The sequence below is a fragment of the Talpa europaea genome, assembly GCF_964194135.1.
Source record: "Talpa europaea genome assembly, chromosome: 9".
NCBI lineage: Eukaryota > Metazoa > Chordata > Mammalia > Eulipotyphla > Talpidae > Talpa > Talpa europaea.
This window is the reverse complement of record NC_140076.1, coordinates 95,526,745-95,541,981: the sequence shown is the minus strand read 5'-3', so window position 1 is coordinate 95,541,981 and position 15,237 is coordinate 95,526,745. Positions and strand designations below refer to the sequence as shown.

Below are 15,237 nucleotides of genomic sequence, written 5' to 3'. Positions count from 1 at the left end.
TACTGATGAACATTTAGATTATTTTCATGTCCCAATTATTGTAAATAATGCCGCTATGAACACTGAAAAACATACAGTTTTGTGCATTGATGGTTTCACATTTTCTGGATAGATGGCCAAGAGTAAAATTTTACTTCTAATACATATTCCAAAATAATTCATCAGTAATATGTATCTGGTCTCTTAAAGAAACTCAGCACTCAATTTTCAAGTCTTGGAAACTCTAAGTGACTTTCTGGAACAAAACTACTTATGATCTATCAAACCAGTATTTCTTATGGCACTAGGCAATGATTTAATTAAACTGATCACTGAAACAGGAGAGTTTTCAATACAATTCTGATGAAAAACATAGGACTTAACCTCTAGTATATTACATTTATCTAACATCCAACTACTTAAATATGTAATTTCATTTTTAAGAATTGAAAAAAACACTTAACTTACCTCAATTGTTTTGCATAATTCTGTTCAATTTCTATCCTCTCTTTTACAAATTTGGCATATCTTTCCAAGAAGTCAATTCCCCACTGTGTATGTTTGTCTAAACTGTCGAACTGATCCTAGAAAAGAAAAAAACACACTGAAAATATAGAATTTTATCTACGAATATTTTAACCAGCTCCTAATATTTGACCAGACAAGCAAAAAGGTAGAAAAGGAAAAAAATCAGGCCTCCCTAGTGGCACAAGGGGTTAAGTTGCAGCACTGTGAAACTGTCCACAGCCACTGCTACACGAGTTCAATCCCCAGCAGGCCAGAGAGCTGACCCACATGGTGTGGTGGACCTCTCCTGTCTTGCCCGCTGCTTCCCTCAGCAGTATATTTCAGTCAATCCACCTGTTCCCCACTCTGTGGTGAATCTTCTCAACCCCCCCCACAACACCTCTGGCCTACACCCCCACTTTTGTATGCATAAATAAATCTTTCAAAAAAGAAATTTATCTGTGTTCAAATTCTGGGCTCTTCATTTACCAGGTGTTTGACCATCATAATTTGGGAGTCCCATTAACCATCTCATAGTCTGTGGTGACACCATTGAGTAAACGTGATACATATAAAGCAACCTTGTGTTGTGAGGACTCACAAAATATTTCCTTGTACATGTTACCTGAAATCATCATTTCCTACCCTTCAGGAAAAAAATCTCCAAATGGAATAATGTAGTGCTCTTTCCATATCAAAAGTCTATAATGCTGCGCCTCCCTGGTGGCGCAGGGGTTAAACACCACACAATGAAGCAATCTGCAGCCTCTGCAGCACAAGTTCAATCCCTGGCCGGGCAGGGAGCAACCCACATGGTGCAGCAGACCTCTCCTGTCGTGCCCACTGCTCCCCTCAGCAGTGTATTTCAGTCAGTTTGCCTGTTCCCCACTCTGTCTCTGGTGAATCCTCTCACCACCACCACCCCCACCCCCGCATCTCTGGTCTGTACCCCAGCTCTTGTATGCATAAATAAATCTTTAAAAAAGAAGTCTATAATGCTAATAAAATAATCAATTCATCCCTTTCTATATTACCAATTGTTTCGTTTTTCTAAATTCCCCAGGGTTTAGTCACATGTGTTATTTAAATCACTCTAAAATTGCAGTAAATTCTATCTAAACAGCAGAGAATTCATCTGCTACCAGAGTTTTACACTACCACTCTAATTCTAGTCTTCCATGAAATTTTTTCATTATTGTTTTGCTTCCATGGTAGACTTGAAAACAGCCCCTCCAAAAAAAACTTTTCAGTAAACTTAATTGGTTTATTAGTACTAGTTTCCATTATATTCTTTCAAACTGAAAAGCTATCAATGAAAAGATCATTCCCCCAAAAAGCCTGAAGTTAAAACAATCATTCATTTTTTCCAAAATGCTTCAAAAGCTTCTTCCCATCAGCTTCTTGATCTTGTATTATACACCTTTATCTTTATAGATGAATCTCCAAATTGTTCTCACAAACCCCATCAGTAAAAAAATCTGAATACCTCTATTACATGTACACGTATAAATTATAGAATACCATTAAATAATTATAAAATCCACAAAAATAAATTTTAAAAAAAGTGAAAAATACACTTTTAAAATAGTTTTAACTTACTTAATAAAAAAAAGCCTTAGGATAATGCCTTTAAAAAAAAAAAAAATTATTTATTTATTTATACAAGCACTGGGTAGTCAGAAGCGCGGGAGGGTGAGAGAATTCACCAGAGCCAGAGCGGGGAGCAGAGCAGGCAGAAGGACCGAAGCACACTGCTGAGGGGAGCAGCGGGTGGCAGGAGAGGTCTGTGGGCCATGTGGGACCCGGGCCGGGGAGCAGCCAGGGATCGAACCGGCGCTGCAGAGGGTGCAGGCAGCTTCGCAACCCAGTGCTCAACTGCTGCGCCACCGGGGAGACCCCAGGACTATGCCTTTTTTTAAAGATTTACTTATGCATACAAGAACTGGGTTACAGGGGGTGAGAGGATTCACCAGAGACAGAGTGGAGAGCAGAACAGGCAGAGTGACTGAAATACACTGCTGAGGGGAGCAGTGGGCAAGATAGGAGAGGCCTGCTCGCCATGTGGGTCACCTCCCTGGCCGGGGATGGAACTCTTGCTGTAGTAGCTGTGGAATGCTTCATAGAGCCAATGCTTAACCCCTTGCACCACCAGGGAGATCCCTGGGCTATGCCTTTTTAAAAGCTTAACAATCTCAGTGAGAGCAATGAATTCAATATGCTTCATTATATCTAAAATCTTGGTTTAGTATTTAATAGCAAAGCACTGAAGGTCTTGGTTTTAAAAGTGTGACATTTAGTTTTTTAGTAGCTATCATAGTTAGGGTAAAAAATGACATCTACTGAAGATATAAAGAACCAAACAGAAAAAGTTCACTTCTGACAATGAGTTTCCAATCCCTATTTCAATTTCAGACACAAACATGCAAAGGATGTGAAAATTTAGCTAATATATGTCCTTTAAAACCAATCAGAAAATATTGCATCTTTATATATATGGGTTCAAACTACACTAAAATTGACTATGACGTGACTCTATGTGTCAATTTGGCTGAGGCACACTGCCCAGATAGTCAAATATTACCCTGGTCATTCTGTAAAAGTATTTTTTATATATTAATATTTAAATTGGTGAATCTGGAATAAAGCAGATTACACTCCACAGTGTCAGTGGCCTTTATGCAATCAGTTAATAGCCTTAATAGGACAAAAACTGACTTTCCATCTGCAAAAAGGAACTCTGTCAACAGACTTGTCTTTTGAGCTTGAACTGCAACTCTTCCTTGGATACACCCTGCAGAGTTTGGACTAGACAAGCATCTGAAATCATGTGACCTGATTCCTTATGGTCAATTTCTCTCGCCCCCTACACACACACACACACACACACACACACACACACACACACACCCCACCACCACCCCACCCCCATTCCCCATTGGTTCTGTTTCTCTGAGGGAGCAGAATCCACTGACTAAAACAAGAAATTTCTGTTTCTGGTTGCTATTAAGTGCACAGATATATCTGTAGGTGACAAACTATTTTTAGCAACTAAGTTACATAATGAGGGTGCATTTCCAAATATGCATCAAAATGATTTCCCCAGGGCCTCCCGTGGTGGCACAGGAGATTGAGCTCTGCACTGTGAAGCTGTCCGCAGCCTCTGCAGTGCTGGTTCGATCCTGGCCGACCAGCAAGGGTCCCACATGGCGCTGCAGACCTCTCCTGTCGCGCCTGCTGCTCCCCCTCAGCAGTGTATTTCGTCAGTCTGCCTGTTCTGCTCCCCACTGTCTCTGGTGAATCCTCTCACCCTCCAGCACATCTGGCCTACACCCCAGTTCTTATATGCATAAATAAATCTTTAGAAAAATAAAGCACCCATAACAAAAATATAATATGCTGTGGACTTCTGGCTTTATTTTCTTTACTTACATATAAAGACAACGTGAGTAAACTGTAACCATATCCCAATTTATTTTTTAAATTCCAGTCAATGTACCAACCACTTTACCAGTGGTTATGTTTTGAATCCCTTTTTGTTAAATCATTTACTGTTGAAAATAAATCAACACATCTTTCCTTTAGAACAAAAAAGTTTTTCTAAATATACAGGCATATTTCACTTTATTTCACTTTGCTTTCACTGTGCTTCACAGATGCTACATTTTATACAGAGTGAAGGTTTGTGGTAATCTTTTTGGTGCCATTTTCCCAACAGAATATACACACTTTGTAGCTAAGTCACATTCTGGTCATTCTTGCAATATTTCAAAATTTTTCATTATATGGTGATACGTGATTAATGATCTATGATGTAACTATTGTTAATTGTTTTGGCATACAGTGAACAGCACCAAAATGAAGAAATTAAAAGTGCTACTCCAGTGCACACACAAAAGAAAGCAAAATCGCCTTCTTGCTGATAAGAAGAACATTTTAGTGGTCTGGATAGATCAAAACAGCCACAACATTCCTTTAAGTCAAAGCATTCCAGATGCTAGGAGTTTGGAAGAAGTTGATTCCAACCCTCATGGATGGCTCTGATAGGTTCAAGACTTCAGCAGAAGTAACTACAGATGTGGTGGAAATAGCAAGAGAACTGAATTAGAAGTAGAGCTTGAAGGGGTGGCAGATTTGCTGCAATTTCATGATAAAACTTGAGTGGATAAGGAGTGACTTCTTATGGATGAGCAAAGGTGGTTTTTTGGAGATGGAATCTACTGATGAAGATGTGAACACCACTGAAGTGACAACAAAACATGTAGAGTATTACATAAATTCAATTGCTACAGCAGTGGCAGGGTTTAAGAGGACTGACTCCAATTTTGAAAGCAGCTGTCCTATGATAAAATGCTGTCTAACAGCATGGCATGCTAGAGAGAAATCTTTTGTGAAAGGAAGTCAACTGATGTGGGAAAACTCACCTTCGTCTCATTTTAAAAAACTATTAGTCATCCCAACCTTCAGCAACCTCCACTCTGATCACTCAGCAGCCATCAATACTGAAGCAAGACCCTCCACCAAGTTAACATGACAATTTTAGCAAAAACGTGTTTTTAATTAAGGTATGTGTGTTTTTTTAAAGATGTATGCTGTTATACCTTAATAGACTATCCTATAATATAAATAAACGTTTTATATACTTTGGGAAATCCAAAAATTCCTACGATTTGCTTATTGCAATATTCACTTTAAGTGGTGGCCGAGAATAAAAACTACAATAGCTCCAAGATATACTTCATTATTGAATCAGAATCTAGGAAACAATACAGATGTTAGAAATTTTTTAGCTAGATTTATTAACTATAATAAATCAAGAAACAGTAAACTATTTCAATTCTACAAGTGATTTATGTTTTGAAAGTGATTAGAGAAATTAATTTAGCAATATTCATAAAAAGGCAAGGTAAATAATAAGACATCCAAACAAGATTCATGCTTGACATGTTAAAATATTCAATGAACAAATGCTCCCTCTTAGGACGTCCCTGGTGGTGCAAGGGGTTAAGTCTCAGCACTATCACCAGCCACTGCAACATGAGTTCCATCCCAGGCCAGGAAGCTAACCCACATGGCACAACAGACCTCTCCTATCCCACCCACTGCTCCCCTCAGCAGTGTATTTCAGTAGATCCACCTGTTCTGCTCCTTATTCTGTCTGGTGTATCCTTTCAATCCCCGCACCTATGACCTACACCCCAGTTCTTGTATGCATAAATTAAAAAAAATCTTTTTAAAAAATTTCCTCTTAACTCTGTAGTTTTACTAGATATTTTACTTTTTTTCCTCAGCAGAATTCAACAATTTTGATACTGCAAAAGAACCTCACCATAAACTTGGTCTCGTTACTCTGAATCCAAGAGACATTAGATAACAAAGTAAAGTTTCTTTCCCAAGTTTCTTTCTCATTTTATATACCAGTTTCCAAACAATAATTGGAGTAGTTTCATTTGTTCACAATGATTTTAAAGTTTATGGAATTCAATGACTTAATAAATTTTAAATCAAAAGAGATGACAAAATATACTTTAGCAGGCAGCTTAAACACACAACGCACATGCTTGCTAACCAAATCACCATTCTATTTGTACAATATTTCACAAAGTGTTTTCACATACATATACACCAAATTAAAAAACTAGCAGTAGAATAGTTTTTTCATTTGTAAAATGCCCTAAGTTTCTGAAATTAAGGCATTCAACCATTTTAAAATTTCATTTACTTTCTACTACAACATACCATTATTAAATTAGTAATTAATGCTTATTAGTAAATAATGATCCCAGGCCCTTTATTTTATAAATATGGAAGCTGGTGCCCAAAATTAAGAGATTTGCCCATGGCTGGCTAACAACCAAAATGGGATGGGGCTAGATAAATTATCTCTTAAATTCACTGCCAAATTTATATTTTTAGTATTCCAAGGAATTAATTGTAAATATGGTTATTAAAAATAATACATTTCTTTGACCAGGAAAGAAATATATACCTGGAAAAAGTGTTAGACACTAAGGAGCTTGATAAAAGGAACAAATTAAAAACCTCAAATTTTGAGATTGCATAATACAAACACAAACTGAATGCTTACACTCTCCTTAGAACAGTCCAGATAAGTTTATCTGCCTTTCTACAGTGGTCATACCATACCCAGTGATCAAAATAACTTTAGAAGCATGAAAGAAGATGGTTGGAAGTCGAGGAATGAGTTTTATAACAACAATTTACAATAGAAAGCTCTTAAATTAAAATTTGAAAATCTGTATCAAAATCATGAAGCCTTAATTCTTCAAAATTAACACTCTCCAATCCCTTTCATTTCAAATCCTGAGATCACACTTATCCCTTACTCTACTAGCAAATACCTTAGAGTCTAGAAAGGGTCAGAAAAAGAATCAAGACAAACTAAAGAAGTAAAAATAAGTAATATTTTTAAACCATCCACGGATTAGAAATAAGTAAGAGTATAAAGTCACTAAAAGAGGCAACCTGTATTTTGAGGAACTTAAAAATTACTGTTCTATCAAGGTGACAAAAGCAGGATGTAATTTTTTTGGGTCCTTCATGATTATAACAAATTTTGTTTTTAAAGCTAAAAAAAGTGTTTTATCAAAAAAAAAGTAAAAAAATAAGATAAGCAACTTATCCTCTCTTCCTTCTAACTTTAGCGCTGCTCTTCATTTCTGTGAATTTACTCTAAATTACTAGCTGAATATAACGTCTTTCCTTTTCTCCTGCCTTTATTATCCCCTTATTTCCTTTTCCAACATATTCACTCTTACAACTTCTGTGAAAAGAATCTCCCCGTCAGTAACGTACTTTAAATCTTATCATCTCATATTTAAACTCAAAAGGTCTTTTCTGTTTCTTTCAAGCATTCTTTTTTTAATTTTGTAAAATGCTCAGTTATTTTAGCTTATTCATTTGTGAACACAAGAAAAACATTCTCAATTAAAGCTGGCATCAACACCAACTTAAATGTCCACTCTACTCATAGATTGCTATAAGCCTCTATTGTATAGTATGGTAATAAGTGTGGTAATTATGTAAGTGTGGTAATAAAACACTTTAATCCATATATTCATATTTTAATTAACAAAGTGTTTTATATATCACAAAGTATTAGAATTTTTTTAGAAGTCACTAATATTTGATCATTTTTCTAATTACTTTAACACAGTCTTGCATCCAAATTAAGTCCCAATAAAGTATTTTTGGTAACACACCAAGGGGAACAAATGTTCAAAAAAAAAAAAAAAAAAGACTTTCTTCACTAAAAAGCAGAATAATGACTTTACTGTCCTAGTTTGGGCTTACTCTCTGGCTCTGATTTTCTGCCAAAGTTTCTCTTGCACTTCTGAATACCAAAGTAAGTACCAAAAACATTTTTAAGAAATAATAAGATTGACTTTTCTCAATCTTTGATTCATATGGGGCTACAGAAACTTTTTGTTTTAGTTAAGAAATCAATTTACAATTCAGGGTCAATATGTCCTCCCAAAGTTGAGGAATACTGCATCAACTTAGATCCTCCCTGGTGGCGCAGGCAGTTGAGCACCACACTGTGAAACTGTCCACAGCCTCTGCAGCATGGATTCAAGACCGGCCAGCCGGCAAAGCAGATCTCTCCTGTCTCACCCGCTGCTCCCCTCAGCAGTGTACTTCGTCAGTCTGCCTGTTCTGTTCCCCACTCTGTATCTGGTGAATCCTCTCACTCTCCCATGCATCTGGCCTGTACCCCGGTTCTTGTATAAATAAATAAATCTTTAAAAAAAATCAACTTAATTATTTGAATTTGTTTTCATAAATCTAGTTTTGTTCTTTTGAAGCACAGAGGCAAATTTGTATTCTGGAGAAACTCACCTGTTATCTTTTATTTTTTAATTAAAATCTGAATTTAAATTAAACTTTTAATTACTTCAAAATCTAGCCATATCATCCTTCTAATTAATATCCTATTGCAGCTTTTCTACATCTGTCCCCATTACTTTCTCCTCTACTCTCCCTCAACTACTCACTTCAGTGGGTACCTCCCACTGAAGTCATCGACAATAACTGCAACATCCTTTCTCCCAATAAATTTCAAGAATCTCATTCTCTGATGATTAGCCGTGACTGTCAGCTCATTCACTCCATACCCCAGGGCCAGTACTTTTTTTTCCCCACCAGAGTCTCAATCCACTGATCCTGAAACACAGTTATTATTCCTCACCCTCTCCAGTTCATTTCCTTCTTTAACATAGTTAGGGTTCTGTAAGCCATCATTATAATCACTTCTTGCAAATACCCTCACTGCTCTTGCTTTCCCAGGCCAAATTTCAGTTCTATTTTTATATTCAACTCTTCACCCACCTTTCCTATGCTGCTGACGAAAAGGAAAAAGGGATAACAGAAACAAATAACCATGTTGTATGGTTATACTTTAAAATTTGTACCTATTAAGCTGATAGGCTTTAATGCTATTTAGGCTAAACACATTCACTATCCCTTAGCCTAGACAATTACCACACAGCTGCTTCTTTCACTTTAAATTTAAACCACCTGCTGTCCATCTCACTTTCAGCTCATCATCTCATTTCCTACTTCACCAAGAGAAAAATCAAAAGATAATTCCTCATTCTCCATCACTATGTTTACCACAAACACCTATGTGATTATATTTTGCCTTCTTGCCTGTTACTGCGGATAAGCCCTAGTGGTTTTGCTTATCTGAAGAACTAGTGTTGTTTCAGACACTGAGTCTACAGATGCTTAACGTATTCCAGGAAGAACAAGAATCGAGTAAGCAAGTTACAGTAAAAGGAGAGGAAGAGAAGGTGAAACAGGTGTGTGGCCTCAGAATGCAGACTACACATGACATATTAGCTACCATAAGAACCTTGCAAATGCACTGGAAGATTTGGAGCTAAGTCTGACATGACTTGACACAAGTTTTTTGGGTTTTTTTTTTTTAAGATTTATTTATTCATCCATACACCATCTGGGGCACAGGCCAGATGGGCGGGAGGGTGAGAGGACTCACCAGAGACAGAGCAGGGAACAGAACAGGCAGACCGTTGAAATGCACTGCTGAGGGGAGCAGCGGGCACCACAGGAGAGGTCTGCGGCACCATGTGAGACCCTCACTGACTGGCCAGGATCGAACCGGCGCTGAGGTTGCTGACAGCCTCACAGCGCGGCGCTCAACCGCCTGTGCCACCAGGGGAGGCCCAACACAAGTTTTTAAAGATAGCACCCTGGCTTCTATGTTGATTAAAAAACTGACGCTGAACAAGGGAGACTTTTTTTGGGAAAAACTATTGCTAAGACAAAGATTCAGATGAAAGATCAGCCCAAGCTGGAAGCAGCAAAGTGGCAAAAAGCACTAAGACTTTGAATACAATCTGAAAGCAGTGTCAACAGAATTTCCTATATTTGAATGTGGGGTGTGAAAGAAAAGACATTAATTTTTTTTTTAAAAAACCTTATCTTTTTTTTTTAAGATTTACTTTTTTTTTTTTTTTTTTTTAATTTATACAAGCACTGGGTACAGTCAGAAGCACGGGAGGGCGACAGAATTCACCAGAGCCAGAGCGGTGAGCAGAGCAGGCAGAGGACCGAAGTACACTGCTGAGGGGAGCAGTGGGTGGCAGGAGAGGTCTGCACGCCATGTGGGACCCTCCTCCGGTGGCCAGGGAGCAGCCCGGGATCGAACCGGCGCTGCAGAGGCTGCGGGCAGCTTTGCAACCCAGCGCTCAACCACTGCGCCACTGGGGAGGCCCAAAAGACATTAATTTTGACCCACAAGAACTATAATGACAAAGTTGCTTTAAACTAAACTGGGACAATTCAGTGAACAAGTTTGGTTAAATGGAGACAAAAGTTTTGGGTTAAGTTTGAGATATCCACATGGATATGTTGAGTAGGCAGTTTAATAAACATGTATGGGATTCAACAGAAATGGTCATCCTTCTGAAAATATATGGTAAGATATGAGCCTGAATGCAATCTCAATTAAGCTCTATCATACATCAATGTTTCAAGATCAAGGAACTGATGATGTAAAAGCAAAGGATACTGAGGAGTGAGCAGTGAGGTATGAGTAAAACCAGAAAAGTGTGGTATCTTGAAAGCCAAATGAATAATGTATTACTTCAAGGAGAAGTCATCAGCTTTGTCAAGTACTATCAAAAGTTAAAAGAAGTGGGCCTCCCTGGTGGCGCAGGCGGTTGAGCGCCGCACTGTGAAGCTGTCTGCAGCCTCTGCAGCACGGGTTCAATCCCAGCTGGCCGGCAAGAATCCCACATGGCAAAGCAGACCTCTCCTGTCTCGCCTGCTGCTCCCCTCAGCAGTGTATTTCTTCAATCTGTCTGTACTGTTCCCCACTCCGGTGAATCCTCTCACCCTCCCACACCGCTGGCCTGTATCCCGGTTCTTGTATAAAAATAAGTAAATCTTTAAAAAAAAAAAATGAAAATAGTAAAAGAGGCTTTTGGGATAGCCTAAAGAGAAAAAAAAAAAAAAAACATTCATTTCATGGGGATCCCAGAAGGAGGCAAGAAAGAGAAGGCATAGAAATTTTATTTAAAGAAACCATTGTTCGGGTCTCCCGGGTGGCGCAGCGGTTGAGCGCTGGTTGCGAAGCTGCCCGCAGCCTCTGCAAGCGCCAGTTCGATCCCTGGCTGCTCCCTGGCCACCAGAGGAGGGTCCCACATGGCGCGCAGACCTCTCCTGCCGCCTGCTGCTCCCCTCAGCAGTGTACTTCGGTCCTTCTGCCTGCTCTGCTCCCCGCTCTGGCTCTGGTGAATTCTCTCACCCTCCCGCGCTTCTGACTATACCCAGTGCTTGTATAAATAAATTAAAAAAAAAAATCTTAAAGAAACCATTGCTGGTTATCATCTCCACCTAGGAAACCATCCAGACATCCTGATCAAAGAAGCCCAAAGAGTTCCAAAAAAAATATTAAACAGAAACACAGTATCGCATACCAAACATCAATACTGAAATAACTATGCATAACTAATAAGTTAATGTTTTCTATGTTCGTTTAAGTATTCAGGTTATTTTTAATAGACTAGATCTACTTATAATCTAGTACAGGATCTATTTACAATTCTTTTTATCTCCCACCCAACCCAGTATCATTTACCAGTTCTTGATTACAGAGCCTCATGTTCCACAGCTGTAAAAATAAGTAATTATATGCCTTTAATGTGAGAATATTAAATGAAATGTAAATAAAGCATCTACGCAGTGCTTGGTATTGGTGGCTATTATTTATTTCATTGAATACGTGAATACTGAATTGGGCACTATGGATAATGTGAGTAATAATATACTGAGAGCTGTGGTGACTACATGTTCTTTGGTCACTCCTCAGCCAGCTGCCTAGCAACCACACTTTGCTGTGTCCCCAACCCTAACCCATCTCTTCCTTTCCCTCAGGTGGAACTGCCTTGGGGAAGACTATCACTCTCAAAGGTGAACCCTCAAACACAATAGAAAATGTAAAGGCCAAAATCCAGGATAGGGAAGGAATTCCTCCTGATCAGTAAAGACTGATCTTTGCTGGCAAGCAAGCAACTGGAAGATGAGCTTAATTTGTCTGACTACAACACTCAAAAGGAGTCCACTTTTCATCTTGTCTTGAGGCTATGTGGCAATGCTAAAGGAAGATGTCTTACATCACACCCAAGGAAACTGAACATAAGAGAAAGAAGGTTAAGCTGGCTATCCTGAAATATAAGGTGGATGAGAATGGTAAAATCAGTCAACTTCAACAGGAATGCCCATCTGATGAATATGGTGCTGGAGCTTTTATGGGCAGCCACTTTGACAGCCATTACTGTTGCAAATGCTGCCTGACCTACTGTTTCAACAAATCATAAGACAATTATGTATGGGTTAGTAATAAAACACAGTAAAATTTAAATATATGTATATGCACTTAGTGGGAAGGAGTATTACTAATCAAATATTCAGTTTCACTTTAATATCATTGGCTGGTAATCTCAATAATATTAAATAAAGCAGTGATAGTTAACAATTTTTAGCAGCCACATTCTTACATTTGATTACACTACAGGTTTTATATCTCCAAGCAAACTCAATATAGCTGTATTTATAAGAAAATTAAATTACTGGATGATTGGACTCTGTAAAAGTCCTTTAAATAGTATGCATCTAAGCACATTTTATTCATCCAAAACAAACTGACATATTACAAACATGCCTGTTGGGTGAATCAAGGTCTTCACCAGTATATTACCTAACATGGCATTAAATTCTACATTTTCTGACAATACCACAGCATCCACAGGGAAGATACATCTTCCCACTGTCCTTCTCATTTCATTTTGGGGATCCTATAGATTAATTTTCACCTGTTCACATTGGCTTCTCTATTGCTCATCACTGCTCTGCTTCCCAAAGGCCAAACTTGAGCTCATAGGTTAGCGGAATACTGAAATTTGGGATTAACTACTTTATAGATAGTCTTTACTGTTACTTGCTGCCACTGATCCTCTGCCCTCACACTAATACAGTATCATTTTGCTGGAATTGACATTTTATTTGTCCTGAGATCATAAAACATAATTAGCCAAAAAAGAGAGTCAAGAGCAGAGCCCGTCTTTATGTATATGTATTTTTAACATGAAATTCTCAGTAACAGTACTAAAGACAATCTGACTTCTTGACTTTCTCTCCACCCCCAGGCTCATTCTCCTCTTAACTCTAGTCTCTTCTCCCATCCCATTCCCCCACCATGCCATGTGAGTCTTAATCTACTTGATGAGTGAAATATAAGTATGAAATCTAATCACAGGCTTTTATGGCTAGAAGGATTTTCCGAGATTAGCCTCTGTTTACAGACAAGGAAACTGAAGCCCAGAGATTAAACTATTTGCCCAAGGTAACAAGCTAAGTAACAGTGAATCAAGAATCCAGATGTCTTAATTAGTTTTTCCTGTTTTGTTCCTTCAAATCAGTACACACAGTTAAGTAAATACTCTCAGACTATATTTATTATTTAGAGAGCAAATGGGCTTCATGGCTTTAATCTAACATAAAGAGATACTTAGTAGTTGGTATATTTATGTGAATAACTCCACAAAGAATGACCTTATACTACTCTTAGCATATAATTGTGGCTTAAACACAGATAATTTAACTCTAGCTGTATCTACACATATTCTTACTATTTTCTGAGAGAAGTAGAGCTGGCTCAGATGAACATTTATGATTTATTTTCATAAGATTTGGAAAAATCTTAATATTAAAAAATAAGAAATTATAATGCTCATATAAATTTATATAATACTCATTAATGTACATTAATGAGAAAAGCCTCCAATATCCAAAAGCAAGAATATTCAAAAAATATGTATATAATTTAGCTCTTCTTTCTTTCTTGTATACAATTACAATAAAAGTGGGAGGCAGTGAGTGAAAGGGAAATGGTCAAATGAATTCTCTTGCATATTAATACAAACTAGGCATAATTAATACCAGTTTAAATTTAGGGGTCTCCCTGATGGTGCAGGGATTAAATTCTCAGCACTATCAAGCTATCACCAGCCACTGCAACTGGAGTTCAATGCCAGGTCAGGGAGCTACCCACATGGCCCAGCAGACCTTGCCTGAGTCACTGGCTGCTCCCCTCAGCAGTGTGTTTCAGTACATCTGCCTGTTTTGTTCCCAACTCTGTCTCTGGTGAATCCTCTCACCCCCCCACCTCTGACCTATACACCGGTTCTTGTATCCATAAATAAAAATAAATCTTAAAAAAAAATACCAGTTTAAAATCATATGACCACTCTGCCTATTCATATGATTCTATGTAGTTCTTATTTCAACCTCAAAAACTGCCTTATGATCAGGTAGGTGTTTATTTGCTTTTATTTCCATATATCAATACTGTGCATAGAATTTTAAATGAGTACATAATTTCAGACTTTTTAAAAGAACTTCATGCTAAGACTCATTCTCCTTTACGCCTAAAAATCACACTGGAGTAAACCTTATATTTGTACGTACAAGTGTTATAGCTGTGAAATAAGCTTAAAAGGCTATTAAAACTCATACCCAGATCTTTTAATATCTATAGCTAGATGGCTATCAGTAGAAAAGACATTGCATTCTTTCATTTACAAGATTACTATTTGCATATGTATATAACAAAAGATATACTAGGGGAAAAGTACATACGTGTTAAAAGCTTCACAGATGAGGTGAAAATAAGGTAAACAAAAAGTTTTTAGGTTAATCCCTTTTCAAATGGAATAGAATGAAATTTTACATATGGAGCAATACTTTTTCTTTTACCATTTTTCGTTCAGGACAGTGAAGTGAGGACAACAACCAATTTTACAGAATTGGATTATTTACTCAATAATGGCAAAGAAATATAATTCAGTGCCAAAAGGTATTATAATTTGAGCAGAATTCTATTACTTTTTGCTGCATTCCCAGCTCAGAAGTGAAATATTTTGAACCACATTTTTCTTGAATTTTACTATGCCTTTATTTTAGCACAGAATAAACTAGAGGCGTAAAGTGTCACTTAATAAATGATTCAAAATTTTGACTTGCCTCAAAAAAAGATACACTCATGCCATTTGCAGCAAAATGGATGGAGCTGGAAGGGATCATACTCAAAGAAATAAGCCAGAAAGAAAAAGAAAAATACCGGATGGTTTCACTTTATGGGAAGAATGTAGAGGATCCAAATAAGGGATGGGGGGGGGGATGTTTTTATAATAAAGTAAAAATCAAAAT

The 15,237-nt window shown here is 37.7% G+C and overlaps 1 protein-coding gene across 1 annotated transcript in view; it reads right to left on the bottom strand.

The window, feature by feature from the left end:
* FNBP1L (formin binding protein 1 like) overlaps positions 1-15,237 on the bottom strand; it is a gene marked incomplete at both ends in the record, with an annotated part of 83,606 nt that overhangs the window by 40,061 nt on the left and 28,308 nt on the right. Inside the window, one exon of the mRNA XM_084243081.1 lies at positions 448-563. Within this exon, the coding sequence (XP_084099207.1) occupies positions 448-563 (116 nt within the window). The remainder of the gene's footprint in view (positions 1-447; positions 564-15,237) is intronic.